The 15,916-nt window shown below is 42.7% G+C and overlaps 1 protein-coding gene across 2 annotated transcripts in view; it reads left to right on the top strand.

Moving 5' to 3' along the window:
* Nucleotides 1-15,916, top strand: part of cep128 (centrosomal protein 128) — an 86,943-nt gene that overhangs the window by 42,812 nt on the left and 28,215 nt on the right. For both annotated transcript variants that reach the window (XM_084082400.1, XM_084082399.1), the window contains exons 16-18: nt 3,736-4,191; nt 8,548-8,712; nt 15,027-15,191. In XM_084082400.1, the coding sequence (XP_083938526.1) occupies nt 3,736-4,191; nt 8,548-8,712; nt 15,027-15,191 (786 nt within the window). The remainder of the gene's footprint in view (nt 1-3,735; nt 4,192-8,547; nt 8,713-15,026; nt 15,192-15,916) is intronic.

Genomic DNA, 15,916 nt, shown 5'->3' with positions numbered 1-15,916 from the left:
GTACTTAAGTACATGTACTTTGAAACATTTTAGTACTTTTACTTTTGGTACTTTAAGTATATTTTGATGCAAATACTTTTGTACTTTTACTCAAGTAACATTTTGAACACAGGCCTTTTGGTTGTAATAGAGTATTTTCATATTGTGGTATTGCTACTTTTACTTTAGTAAAATGTCTGTGCACTTCTTCCACCATGAAACACAGTTGTGTTTAAACAAACAATTGCTTTTGAATTCATCCTAAGGGCTATGCATTATTTTCTATGTTTACAAAAAATAAAAATAACAATCACTTTTAAATGCATTCACCCTTCCCCTGCTGCTAATAATGTACTGTTCAAGGACTCACATGCGCCACATCATGGGCGATCAGCCACACTACACCTTAAAAAAAGGTGTCAAATGTGGCACCACCAAGTAGTGGTGGTACCACAGTGGCACCACAGAGGCACTCAGATGGTATTACTGCCATTCTCAAGTGCTAACCACTGTAGGTGTGTGTGTGTGTGTGTGTGTGTGTGTGTGTGTGTGTGTGGTGGGGGAGTGACTGATATATCCTGTGTGCATCGATAGTATTGATGCACATAATGTGTGTTGTCACACCCAGCTCAGATTCTAATTAGTTTAACTCAGGCCAGGTGTGACAGCTTAAATAAGCCAGTTACAGTAAAAATTGCTTTTTCCGTCCATAGAGTCCCATATATATTATATACAATCTTTTGGGCCCAAACACTTGCACCAGTGGGAAGCCCTATTGAAATGCAACAAATTATTATTAGGCCCCGAGCACTGCACCAGGGCTGCACAAAATGAATCGCAGTTTTGAGGGCCTAGACGTAGTAAAAAAATTAATTAGTCTAAAAAAATATTAGAGTTATTGGGAAACGGCGTGACCATGGCGAGGCGTCAAACAGGAAGTGAAAATAGCCGATCTACAAGGTCATGTTTTTCAGACTTGTGGTTGACCTCATTGGACTTGGTTCAGAATTAGGGATGTCCGATATTATCGACCTCCCAATATTATCGGACAATATTAGCATAAAAATGTTATATGGGAAAATATAACTTTTTTTAAATATATTTTTTCACTAAGTTACAGGAGTTCCTACTACTGTATGGTGTGTGTGATAGGAAATGTATGCTTACCATAATAATCACAGTAATCCTTAATTATGTTCCATCATAGATTCATATTTAAGGGCTTGTGGAGAGAAATGAGAGTCCAGTCACTTTTAAATTAGAGCACTGCAGAGGGCAGGTGTGTGTGTCTATGTCTAGCTGACGCTCGTTGACGCTCGTTAATGTTATAGGCATCAAGGCAATTATGCTTCTGCACTAATCTAGTGGGACTCATTCAAATGACCACCAGTGAGTCCCGGGACTCACTTCATTGAAAACCTAGCAACATCACTGTATTATATTAGATTGATTAGATATTATACTGATATTATAGCTATTTTATTGTATTTAGATATGTGATGTTGTTACCTGACAATTGGTTGACTTTTGGTGAATATATCAACATATATCAGTATCGGAAATTAGGAGTTGGACAATATCGGAATATCGGATATTGTCAAAAAAATCATTATCGGATATCCCTATTCAGAATCCTTATTTCATTGGTTTTCCATAGCCCCTCCCATTGTTCTGATTGGTCGACATTAACTCCATAACTTCTGAGGTTCTCCATAACTCAGCTATGGCCGCCCCGGCTGAGTGGTTAGTGAGCCCGCCTAGGGAGCCAGAGGCCCTGGTTGCCCCAGGTTCGATTCCAGCCCAAGCCAGCATATGTGTCGATGAAATGAAATTTGTCCCTGAGCAAGATTCTTAACCCCTAATTGCTCACAGGTTCTCATTGGAAACAAGACCGCAAGGACTTTCATGAACGACCTGTTAAAAGGAATTATCCTTATCCTTAGCAGGACCAGAAGCTGGCATCAACGAACCAGCACAAATGTATTATTTAGATAAGTGATAGAATTAGACACTAAAATAGGATAAGATTTATGTAAATGTAGTTATGGTGGGTAGACTCTCCGCTGTGTATGCTGCTTGTACCAGTACCTGGATAATATAGTACATGGTAATCCAGCAGGCCTAATCGTTGTCCCTTATCATATTGCTGACCAACACTACTGTTTTCCTATCAGTACAAGAGCTGCTGCCCAGCCTGCCGCATGATGCAGCTCTCCACTGTCTCTCTCACTACCTGGATAATATTATAGCCAGTGTGCCTCCAGCAGGCCTGACCGTGCTAGCGTTTTCCTATAGCCTGATTAAACAGCTTGTCGGTGTCGTCAATACGATGCTGCTTGCCGAATATAACCGATCTACAAGCTTGTAGATCGGTTATTTTTCTGTGCACGACAGAGCATTAATTAGGCATATCTATCGGTACAAGAGCTGCTGCTGCCTGCCTGCCTGACTGCCTTCTGCATAATAGCAGGCATTGCAGTCTACTCACTTTAGTGATCTCACTATACCACTCCATCTGGTAAACAATTTAAATATCACATTTTCTGTGATAGAGCGGCTCATATTACTTTGATAAGCTTGAACGTGAATGAAGAATAATCCATCATCGATTAACCACCGTACAGTATATAATTTGTTGTCTGACGAATAGTGAAAATAGTCAAGCTACAAGCTCACAATGAGTTGCATCCATCGCATTGTAGATCTGCTATTTTCAATCATTTTGAAAAGGAAAAATAACGAAATAAATGTGAAAGATTGTGATGTGGCTAATTGTGTACTTCCCTAACTCCTACTGATAAAGACTTGGAAATAAGTAGTTTAACTTTAATATGATATCTAGTTGGCATCATAGGCTAACTACTGCATGTGTTTAGCGTTGCATTGGACAACCATAGAAACAGTGGGGGAGAGATAAGCCCACAAAATAATGCCTCCCTGTATTGTTTCTTTTTATCACCAAAGTACGGTAAGCTATTGGAGATTACAGCTGCTAGGCTTTTCTATTGGTGTCCAGAAAACAGAACAGCTAGACCGACATATTGGTTTGGCCATTATATTGGCCATTATTCCACTTTATTGTCATCGGCTTTGGCAGTTATGCAGCCGGTGTGTCAGATTCTTTCAGACTGCTGTCCCTATTTTGGGCATGTCATTATAATATAGTCCTAACATTTTAAAAAGTTTTCAAAAATGTTCAAACATTTAACTCATTCACTGCCAGACTGACTTATTTCCGGCTGTGTGGTCCCAGTGCCAGGATTTTGCGATTTTCTTACCTTTTCAAGTAGTCACAGAATATTTATCTCCAGTATGATTGATCCCCTGATGGTTGCTAATCACGGACGGGTTCACTGTGCTTCCGAGAAAAAAAAATGGCATCGCGGCCAAAAATACATATTGAAAAAAAAAAGTACACATGGTTTTGAAGTAATAAGTTAACCAGGAAGTGAATGGAGCAGTACATCTTCGGATCGTGTTATCTCTGGCTCTGTGTGGAGGAAAAAAAAACAAAAACGTCATAAGTCGTTCTTGGCAGTGAGAGAGTTAAAAATGAACCCATCTGAAAGCTGATTCTACTTCTAAATGTTCAACCTTCTTCCATCTTTTAGATGGAATTTGATAGAAATCTCTGGCATCGGTCAGGCTTTAGTTCATACAGGGTTCACACTGGCTTTGGGACTGGAGGACATGTTGGGATTAGTGGAAGGCAGAGTTTACCAAAACCCCCCTTAACGAGACTCCTAAACCCTCCAGGTGCGAGACGCCTCGGCGGCGCTAGAGCAGGAGGCCCAGCGCCAGGCCGTCCTCCAGGCGCGGCTCCGCGAGGAGAACCAGCGGCTGGAGGAGCAGGCCGACGCGCAGGCCCGCCGCTCCCTGCGGGACCGGGAGGAGGCCCAGGCCGCCGCCAAGGAGCTGACCTCCGCCCGCGGCCACTTGGCCCAGCAGCTGGCCGCCGAGGAGAGCTCCAGGAAGGAGCTCCAGAGGGGAGCGACGGAGCTGCGGGCGAAGCTCGCCGCGGCCCAGGAGGAGCGGGCCTCCGTGCTGCGGCAGCTGCAGCTGGAGAGGGAGGTGCACCGCAAGGAGCTGGACGGCCTGAGGGCGGCGGCGGACGACGACCGCGCCACGAGGGACCGCGAGCTCCAGGAGACGCTCCGGCTCTGTCGGCAGGAGGCGCGCGAGGAGACGCAGGCCGTCGTCAAAGAGGCCAAGGTAAGGGGGTAACCTTCAAGAACGTAACTCTCCTCCTCCTCCTCCTCCCCCTCCTTTGGGGAATGCCCCTTTCTCATGAAAAATGTAAAGCGAAATCATAGCTTGAGGTCTTTGACACGGCAGTACAGCAGTTTAACTCATTCAATACGGGAAAACGTCTGTCATTTTAGATTTCTTTGGCTATTAAAAAATAGCAGATATACAAGCTCACAGAACTATGAGCTTGTAGATCTCTTTTTTTTTTTTTTTATTGTGAAGATTTGTGCAAATTTTTAAATATATATATTTTTAACTTTTAAATAAAATATTTAGTTCCAGGGACCCCCAGAAGCCAAGATGTGAGTTACAAATGTTCACTTTAAAAATATATATATTCAAAGATTTGCACACATTTTCACGACTTTTTTTTCAAAAATAGCAGATCTGCAAGCTCATAGCGCGGCACTCGGTGCCGCGCTATGAGCTTGTATATCTGCTATTTTTGAATAGCCAAAGAAATCTAAAAATGACAGAGATGCGTCCCCGGATTGAATGGGTTAACTCCTACCTCATGGTTTATGTATCGCACCTGCTCTAATTTCTCTAAAGTCAGGAGAGATTTCAAGGTCAGACATCGACCAAAACAATGTCCCCCCGCCCCCTCACATCTCCCTCTGTCTCTCTCTCTCTCTGTCTCTCTCTCTCTCTCTCTCTCTTTCTGCCAGGGCACGGATCACGGCGCTCCTCTCGGTAGCCTAATTGACATTTTGTGCCCCACCGGCTCATACTTCGTATTCCGCGCAGGGCGTTCACGTGCCTTAACTTAACGGCAGAACATCTGGCATATTTCCCACTCAGCGAGACGCATAGAAAATTCTCTTTTTTTTTCGTGTGTGTAATTCTTTCCCAAGTCTTGGGTTGGCGGGGCCTTTGTGTCCCTTCTCCAGTGCCATGAGGTGAGGCGAGGACAGCTGAGGCTGGTATTGGGTGCGGCTCCCTCCACGGACCCTCGCCACGCACACTCCAATGGTGGCGCGGTGTGTGTGAATATTTAACCCATTAAGACCGGGAACGCATCTGCGTCATTTCTAGATTTTTCTGGCTGTTCCAAAAATAGCAGATATACAAGCACAGAGTGCCGCGCTATGAGCTATTTTTGAAAAATGTGTGCAAATCTTTTTTTTTTTCATTTATATATATTTTTTTATATTATAACATTTTTTACTAAAATTTGCTTCTCGGGGGGTCCCTGGAACAACATATTTTGAGATGGGGGGGTCTGCGGCTAAATACATGTCATTTTTTGTGGGTCCTTGACATGAAAAAAAGTTTGAAAACCACTGATTTTGTAGCAACAAAACTTTTTTCAAAAAACTGTTTTTTAATCCCCCAGAAGGAAAGATTTTAGTTACAAATGTTCGCTTTAAAAATATATATATATTCAAAGATTTGCACAAATTTTACGATTAAAAAAAAAAAGAGTTGCAGATCTACAAGCTGCGTATGAGATTCTATATCTGCTATTTTTTAGACAAAGAAATCTAAAATGACAGATGCGTTCCCGGATTGAATGGGTTAAAAGAATCATCCCATCTGCCAAAAGGTGGAACAAAACGTCTAATCAGTGCATCGCAGGAGACAGGGGAGCGTCCCCCCTCTCCCCTACCTCCAGGCTGATGATGAGCGTCCCGTGGGGGTATGTTGTTTCTTAAAGGGGCATGGCCTTCCCTGGTACGGTTGAGCACGGCCCATTAGCTCTGGTGAATGGCGTGAATATGTGACAGTCATAGCTCATTGTAATGCCGTCGTTTGGACTTGAGGGCTGAGGACAAGGACGTTCGGTGGAATGTGTCTTAAGAGCTAGCCCGCGGCTGCCACTGATGTCCCCAAGAAGCCCGAGCAATATTCAATTGCGTCATTATGTGTAGCCAAAAGGCTAGATTGCAACGTGTGATTTTACATAATATATATATTTTTTACTGTTGGGGGGGAAAAAAGATCTTCTTTCCTTGTCCTTGCACTCTGCATTTCTCTTCACTGCTTAATCTTCCATCTCTCTGTCTCTATTTCTCTCACCGCTTGAACACTAGAGTCCCTATTCTGGGCATGTCATAATAGGCGAACATGCCTCCCCCTGGCCAGCCAAGGCGCCTGATGGAGGGGAAAGGAACTGGTTGGAATAACGTGTTCCTTCCACGCGCTGCGTCTAACCAGGGAACCTCCCCCCTGTCGGGTGATAAGAAGCGGCTTGCTAGCTCTCATGCATTGAAGGAGGCATGAGCTCGGCTCTAGGCTCTCCCTAGGCTGGCAGAGGGAGTGTAGCGCCCAGGATTACGTAGGCAATTGGCACTGGGTGAAAAAATGGGTTACAAAATCGTGGGATAAAAAAATCAATTAAAATAAAAAATACCAGGCGAACATTCAGTACAAATCTGCAAACATTTGGCAAAAAATAGCAGTTCTACAATTTTACGCTTTTATTTAATTCTTTCCTCCAGTGGCCTCTGTCACCTCCCAGCCCATTTGCTGCCATTTCTGCTGTTCCTCTTAATAATTTATGATGATTCAAAGATAACACATTTGGCTGACTCCACAGTCCACACATCCAGTCTGCAGACTGATACTGCCCTCACAGACATCAGGCTGCACTGAGACTTGTGTTGGCCCGTTCTGTGAGGGCTCACAAACCCGCCGTACAGTACACATGGGACTTATTAAGGCGGACAGCATGAGAAATATTGCCCTCAGCAGACACTGGGGTTGACACTGTCTGGAGACAGTACCGGTGTCGGATAGCGCGGAGAGCTCGTGGGAGAAAAATATATAATAAAACAAACATGGTCTATAATCATTAGTACAACCACTAATTCTAAATATTAACCACTTAAGCCTTGTATGTACTTTGTTGTATGATGAATAGGGGAACTTATGTACAGGCTCACAACATGTGTTATCAACGCGTTGTGAGCTTATAGATCGGCTGTTGCTGCTGTTGCTGCTCTAAAGCTTTTGAAAATTTGCCAAAAAAGGGATGTCAGGGTTGGGGCTGAATGATATTGGGGACAAGAATGACATTGCAATATTTTAGTTTTTTTGCAATATGTATTTCAACATAAAAAAGCAGGTGTTACATAATTTCACCAGATATATGCTGATCTGCAGTACAGTATATCTAAACTTCAGTAACTCCATTCGGAAATAATGTCTCACTGACTCTAGCCAGGATTAGGGGGATTTTAGAGGGTGTTGCTCAATTCTCTGGCTCAACATGACACCTCGGTGAACGCACAATGTAAATGCAAGACCAGTTACCAAGTAAGAAATCATTGTTATTGATCAGACATACTGTGCTGTTTTGTTATGTTTTCTATAAAGAAGTAAACGTGTTTACAATAACTGACCCCTTAGCTACATTGCATCCTTTGCAATGTCAATGCTATTGCACATACAGTACTGTACATTGCCATGTTGATGGTGAAATGATGAATTGCACTGTCCTAGCCAGGGTTAATGTGGTTAATCGGCATAATAACACTGTCGTTCTAATTACGACTGCCGTGAGTGTTGTTCTAGGCTCTTTGCACAGCAGCCATATTGAAAGGAAATTCACAGGTGTTACCAATGATACTAATGAAGAAGGCTCTGTTCCATTCTGGTCCAACAGAGTGGTCAGGGTGCTGATATTGTGCATGTTGGCTCACTGGAAACACTCTGCTACACCAGTGGGTCTCAAAGTGTGGTCCAGGGACCCTCATGGGAGGTTCCTTGAGGGGGTTCCAAATGGACCCTTACGGGTGTGTAACTCTGAGAGTGTACAGTTCCATTTGTACACTCTCAGAGTTAGGGGGTTCCTTGAAATTAAAAGTGTTTGAGAACCACTGCTGTGGTACACTAAATCAGTGGTTTTCAACCTTTTTCATGCCAAGGACCCCTAAATTGAAATACATTTGGCCACGGACCTCCATCTGAGAATGTTTTGTGCCAGGGACCCCCAGAAGCAAAGATTTGAGTTAAAAATGTTCACTTTAAAAATATATATATATTCAAAGATTTGCACACATTTTCAAGATTTTTCAAAAATAGCAGATCTACAAGCTCATAGCGCGGCACTCGCTATTTTTGAATAGCCAAGGCTAAGTGGTTAAAATGATTGTGACGCTATGTTAACTAACCACCAACTAACCACTGGTGGTCCCCGGACCACTGGTTGAGAACCACTGCACTAAATGGAACAGAGCCTTAATTAGTATCATTGGTAACACCTGTGGAAGGAAGTAAGGAAGAGGCCCAATTACTTTATATTATGGCTGCTGTGCGTATAGAGCCTATTCTGCATTTCCTCAAAATAATGCCATTGGGTCCTCTCTGCCTGCCCAGGTGGACGTGGCGTCGGAGAAGGACCTGTGCCGGGCGCTGCGTGTCAAAGTGGACAGGATGAAGGAGGAGTGTGACAAACTGTCCCAGGAGCTGATCACCAAAGAGGAGGCGCACTCACTCCTCCAGAGGAGGCACCAGCTACTCAAACAGGACCTGGATGACAACGTAAGGCCCTCCTCCTTTCCTGCGAGCTGTCATTTTAAATGGCAATACAATGTTCTAACTTTGTCGTTTAACTTTAATGCACATACTGTAAACCAGTGGTTCCCACATGTTTTCATGCCAAGGACCCCCAAATTGATATCTGCGGACCCCCATTTGTTTTTCTTTTGTGCCAGGGACACCCCAGAAGAGAAGATTTATGTAAATGACAGGCTTTAAAGCTACAATTTGTCAGTTTTCTGTTTCTATATTTTTATTAGACAAAAAGGAAAGTAGACAATCCACCACGAAAATGACATTACAGAGGGCGCAACATAGCCCAACATAACAATACAAAAAGAAACAAAGACAAAAACAAAAACACAGGAGAGAAAAGCAAATCCTAAAAGACTTCACAATTTGTCAGTTTTATGTCAGGCTCCCTCTCTGGACAAAGATGTCCAAACTACAATACAGTGCATCTAGTATCCAATCTGCTTCATCTGCTTTAAATATCTTTTATTGACACATTGTTGACTAGTAGGTAATCCTACCCAACACAAAACATTTCTCAATGGAAGAATAGGGAGACTATACCTTCAACCACTGCAGATGTTATCTTGTATTGTACTAAAGTAATTAATTATTCTATTGTACACTCTGCCATACCGATTGGTAAAATACAATTTTATTCATTTCCCGGATTGTAGCTTTAACCCATTAAAAACAAATTCTGCATTGAAGGAGGTATGAGTTGGGCCCTGGGCTCCCTAGGCTTTGGGGAGAGTGTAGCGCCCAGGATCACTTAGAAAATTGGCACCGGGTGAAAAAAGGGTTAGAAAAGCGTGGGATAAAAAAAAAACAGGAATTCTCATTTTAGATTTTAGCGTTGGCTAATTAGAAAATAGCAGATATACAAGCTCACAGCGCACCACGCCGCGGGCTTGTACATCTGCTATTTTTGAACATTTTTGAAAAAAAAACTTGAAAGTGTGAGAACGACTGATGTAGAAGGCACTTTGTAGAATCTGCCCCAGGTATTAATGGGTTAAACACTTCATAAGAGGCACAGCCTTCACCGTCTCACTTTGATGATTAGATGTACTGTACAAGCGTCGGGGAGGAGAAACGCATAACTGCCATCCCCAAACGCTCCAGTCCAGAGTGTTTGAAATGAACAGCCCAGAGGGCTGCACGGGCCTCATCCCCAGCAGTTTAGTTCAAAGGCATTCAACCTCTTCAGATGCTGAGCGTCGTGTCACGTTAGTGTACGGTTGGATCAGATGGATCCGCACCAGGGAGCCAGCGACTACACTAAATTAAACTGAACCGCTTTCACCTTGGCATTCCCTATTTTCTTTTCGGCATGTCATTATGGGGGAAAGAAAATTTCACACTAAAAAAAAAAAGGTTCAAGAGTTGTCAAAAAGTTTAACATTTAACATATTCAACATTTTGAAAAATTGCTGAAATGGCAGATCAGCTTGTAGATTGCCTATTTTCGCTAATCGTTGTGTGGCTATAGTGTATAGGGCTAAAAAGCGTATTTTAAAAAAATGTATTTTTGCCAGTGCCAGTATTTTTGCATTATCCCTAAACCTTTTTTTAAACTATTTTTAAAAACATTTTCTAATAGTTCAACTAGCTGATCTACATCGACACGTTGTGAGCTTGTAGATTGGCTATTTGAACTATTTGAAAATGTTTTTAAAAATAGTAAAAAATGGCTGAGAAGTTTAGGGATAATGGGTAAGGCACTGTGAAAATAGGGCCCTTCTCGTTATCTTCCTTCCTTCCAGGGGCGTCAATTGGGTATGGCAAGGTATGGCAGGTACCATACCTTGCCTCCTTTTTTTTAATACTGTATATAAAAAAATCACACCTGTGTGAAGGTAGCGGCGCCTTTGATACATTTTGTCATAGATATGTGTTTCAATATTAATATCTAAACCAATCAGACCAATCAGAACCTTGACGGGCCTGACGGGCCTGACCAATCAGAACCTTGACGGGCCTGACCAATCAGAACGTTGACGGACCTGACCAATCAGAACCTCGACGGGCCTGACCAATCAGAACGTTGACGGACCTGACCAATCAGAACCTTGGCGGGCCCGACCAATCAGAACGTTGACAGACCTGACCAATCAGAACGTTGACGGAAAAGCCAGGTATAGAGCAGGACCGCTCTATACTATGTATAGAGCGGCGCCAGCGCCGCTAAAAACATGAATAGTAGCCTAATGCAGATGTAAGACCATTGTGTTTGTATTGTGTTATAGGTATAATGCATCGTTTTTTGGGGGTTTGACCCCAACATTTTTTTACGGCCGTGCGGCTTCGCCCGCCCAGGATAGGTGTCCCTTATTTTAATCTCTGGGAGTTGGCAAGCCTAACCTTGCCATACCTTAGCTTTTGCCGAACTGACGCCACTGCATCCTTCCTCCCTCCCTCCCTCCCTCCCAGCATGATAAAGAGTCTTGTCTAGTTAGTTCACATGATCATACCAACTTTAAACACGGCTCAGAAGGTTAACTCGCGTGTCGAATCAGCGCCTCCTATTTGTAAGGGTACTTCATCAATACTGGCCCCTAGGCAGATGAGGTATTGAACACACACACACACACACACACACACACACACACACACACACACACACACACACACACACACACACACACACACACACACACACACACACACACACACACACACACACACACACACACACACACACACACACACACTCTCTCTCTCACACCCATTCACCTCAATGACAGGCCTGTGATAAGTAGCGGAAGCTCTTTTCAGGGATGGAAGGATGCTGCTATCCGTGGGGGGATATCCATGTATTGATTTGTAGTGGTGGTGAATGAAGCAAAAGAAGACCCTTATTAACGTAACACGGCGGGCTTATTATCTCGGGGACGAGGTAATGATCCACGGTCCACTAGGCATCGCTGATCTGATGGTTCCTGTTCCGCGGCCCTATCGACTGGCCCCCTGCGCCCCGCCAGGGACCTCCTCCTGTCCCTGACACTATTGATGGGGACACGGGACAATGGAGGCAAAGCTTTAACCCATTCAATCCGGGAACACATCTCTGTCATTTTAGATTTATTTGGGCTATTCAAAAATAGCAGATCTACAAGCTCATAGCGCGGCACCGAGTGCCGCGCTATGAGCTTGTAGATCTGCTATTTTTGAAAAATCGTGAACATTTGTGCAAATCTTTATATGTATATTTTTTTAAAGGGACATTTGCTAAATATTTTGTTCCAGGGAACGCCAAGAGCAAAGATTTGAGTAACAAATGTCTGCTTTAAAATAGGGGTGTGCCGATATATCGTCCCGCGATATATCGCGATACGTTTTCGCGACGATATGTATCGTTTTGGAAAAAAAAATATCGTTTTGAAAAAAAAAAAAAATTTTTTTTTTTTTTTTTTTTTTTTTTTTACACCAATCAAAATAGTCAGGCATGCAAACAGCCCCGAGGTGAAAAGGGTGACAACATGTTTTTTTTTTTCGGGTCAGGTGTCACACTATTGCCCTATTTGGATTCAAAACGGCTGAAAAGCTACAAGTTTGCATGTCTGAATAATGCAAAAACAGAATTATTTGTTTGCATTTCCTTTTTTTCTCCCCCATTTATTTTCATAATAAAAAAAGTGCGTATCGTATCGTATCGAAATCGTATCGAAGTTGTGAGCCAAATATCGTATCGTATCGTTTAGTGAAATTAGTGTATCGGCACACCCCTACTTTAAAATATATATATTCAAAGATTTGCACACATTTTCAAGATTTTTCACGAGTGCCGCGCTATGAGCTTGTAGATCTGCTATTTTTGAATAGCCAGAGACATCTAAAATGACAGTTGCGTTCCTGGATTGAATGGGTTAACTACTGTTGTTTGCATGGGGAGAGGGGAGCTGAGCGAACTGTGTGTGTGTGTGTGTGTGTGTGTGTGTGTGTGTGTGTGTGTGTGTGAAAGTTAGATAAGTGGGGTCAATCCTCACTTTGTGGAGGGTTTATTCATTTATGGATAGGTTAACCACTTGAACCCTAGTGTTCCTCATTCTGGTGGCCCAACAATGTAAGCTTTGTGAGCTTGTAGATGGGCTATATTCACCACATATATTTAGTGTAGAGCGAAAACAGGAGAAGAAGGGGGCCCAGTAGTGAGCCCTGTGGGCCTCCGGTGAACTAGAATAGCGTTGCTGTCGGGCAGAAACCTCTTATCTCCATATTCTAGCCTTTTTGTGTTTTTTCATAGATTAACGCCCCCCCCTACTTGATCATACTACAGCGTCACACAAAAGCATCAACAGTAGCAGATCTACAAGCTTGAAACGTGGCGTGTTTTGAGCTTGTAGATCTGCTTTTTGGAATCTTGAAAAGTAACAGTTGGGGACATACCGTATGAGGTTCCACCCGACATTGACAATAGGGTTAAAGTGGTACATTTATGTGTCCTAACTATAACATGATAACATTTGTGTCTCAGAGATGGGCTGCTCTAGTAGTATGTTTTAAAGCGATTTTTTTGTGCTTCTGGGGGTCCCTGGAAAAACATATTTTGAGATGGGGGGGGGCCGCGGCGAAATACATATCATTTTGGTGGTCCTAGACATGGAAAAGTTGGAGCACCACTGATTATAGCTACATACTGTTAGGATTTAGAAAACATTTTTAGATATGTATTTGGCCGCGGACCCCCATCTCAAAATGTTTTGTTTCATTAGCAAATTTTCTTTGCTACGTCTGAGCTTTTTTTTTCTTTTTCTTTTTTTACCTCAAAACGGCAGTGGTGGAAAAAGTACTCAAATTCTTTACTTAAGTAAAAGTACCAATACTGCAATATAAAAATACTCTGTTACAAGTGAAAATCCAAAATTAAAAATTTACTTGAGTAAAAGTACAAAACTATTGGCATCAAAATGTACTTAAAGTACCAAAAGTAAAAGTACTAAATATTTGAAAATAGCCGATCTACAAGCTCACAACGCGTCGCGATGCGACGCGTTGTGAGCTTGTAGATCTGCTATTTTCAAATAGCCTATGTATGAAATAGGGCTAAAGTGGTTAATGTATGTTTCATTATATCATAGTTTATATCTGAAAAGTAACTAGTAACTAAAGTTTTCAAATAATCGTAGTGGAGTAAAAGTACAATATTTGCCTCTGAGATGTAGTGGAGTAGAAGTAAAAGTATTGGAAATTGGAAATACTCAAGTAAAGTACAAATACCTCAAAATTGTACTTAAGTACAGTACTTGAGCAAATGTACTTAGTTACTTTCCACCACTGCAAAACGGGCTGCCCCCCCCCCCCCCCCATACCTATCTGAGCTCATTCAGCCGTACATCCCATCCAGACCCTTGAGAAGTCGGCTTGCCCAGTTGCTCCTGATTGTCTTTGCGGTGGCCGGGCCCCAGATTGTGGAACACCCTGCTGCCTCTTCACATCCGCTCTGCTCAGTCCTTGGAGGGTTTTAAAATCTTTATTAAAAACGACCCACTTTTTTCTCCCTGGCCTTTTAATGCTGCTTGGCCATGTATATATACCCTTGCTGTGTGTACTTTGATGCTGTACACTTTGATATGCTGTTTTTTTGTTTTATTCTCGTTTGTGATCTGTATAACTTGTTTGTTTTCCTTTTTTAATTATTTAGTTTTGCTTTAATTTGTTTTTCTTCTGCTCTGTTTGCCTGTTTTTTTTTTTACTTCTTGTTCAGCACTTTGGTTTGACCTTGGTTGTTGTAAATGTGCTTTATCAGTGTTTTTCAACCTTTTTCATATCAAGGTCCATTATTTATTCGGCATTTGAGCCACGGACCACCATTTGATGAGATTTAGACTCTCAGACCCCAGAGAGTCTCTTGGGTGAGAGTTGAATGAGATTTTGTCCACAATTCCATGCTGTATCGATGTGGTTCCATAGAGGAGAGATAACAGGCAAACGTTGATCAAAAGTTGAACAAGAAGTAGACTTATTGTAAATTAAGTATTGCAGATGTTTAACAATAATTTAACTCTTGAGAGCGTAAAATGAAACCAAATGGACCCGTAAGGGTCCATTTGGTTTCATTTTACGCTCTCAAGAGTTAAAGATCTCTAAGGGTCCATTTGGTTACCAACTCTTCCATCATTTAGCTGGGGACCACCCGAAACCTTCTCAAGGACCACTTGGTGGTCCCCGGACCACTGGTTCAGAACCACCGTGCTATATAAATAAAGGTTGAGTTGAGCTTATCAAATATCAGAAAAGCTCCTCTTTGGTGATGTCAAAGTCACTTATTCTCTGACCGCTCTGCATCCTATACGTTCCCCCAGGTGACGGGTGACGAGCGGAGGCGGGACGCGGAGGCGGAGCGTGCCGCGCTGGAGGAGAAGGTGTCGAGGCTGGGGGCGGAGCAAGAGGCTCTCCTTTCGTCCGTGGGGGAGGAGCTTGACGTGGCTTGCCGCAGCTTGGCCAGAGGTAGTGAGGACAAACTGCAGGTAATTATGCCCCCCCCGACAATAACGTGGGGAATATGCAACAGGCTTATATTTATGAGTATAATATATTTTTGAGCGGTGTAGCCGCTCCTATAAGTGGGTTTGGGACCCATCCGTAGCGAAAGTTTTTCTTTCCGTCATGAAAATGTGTCTTTCGCTGTACTGTGATTGGCTGATTGGTATTCAGACCCTTTGCTCAGTACTGTGATTGGCTAGCGAGACGCATGACGAAATTAATAACTCATAAATATCACCACTCAATTAAAAAAAAAAACTTTTTTTTTAAGTGAGCATCCATCACTGGGATGACCACTGTTGTTTTTAAATAGCACCGCTCACTTCACACTGGGTGTGATTTTTAGCGGCGCTAGCCGCTCTATACCTGACTTCGTCCGTGTGCGTCAACGTTCTGATTGGTCAGGTGCGTCAACAAAGTGATTGGTCAAGCTTCACGTGACACATGGCTATAAACACATTATAAACACATATCGATGACAAAATGTATCAAAGGCGCCGCTACCTTCACACAGGGTGTGATTATTATTCTACAAACACACTGACCCATTTTATTAGCTAACCTCTTTTCAATCTGGCATCCCTATTTTGGGCATGTCATTATAGGTGAAAAAACATTATAGTGTAGACATTAAAATGACACCAAACATGTTTCAAAGTGAAATATCCCTTTAAGTGGGTTAAGACGGTGTCTCAGACGGAGGTAGAGT

This window comes from Gymnoscopelus microlampas, assembly GCF_963454915.1.
Source record: "Gymnoscopelus microlampas genome assembly, chromosome: 16".
NCBI classification, from domain to species: Eukaryota; Metazoa; Chordata; class Actinopteri; order Myctophiformes; family Myctophidae; genus Gymnoscopelus; species Gymnoscopelus microlampas.
The sequence above is the reverse complement of the archived record's forward strand: the minus strand, read 5'-3'. Positions and strand labels throughout refer to the sequence as shown.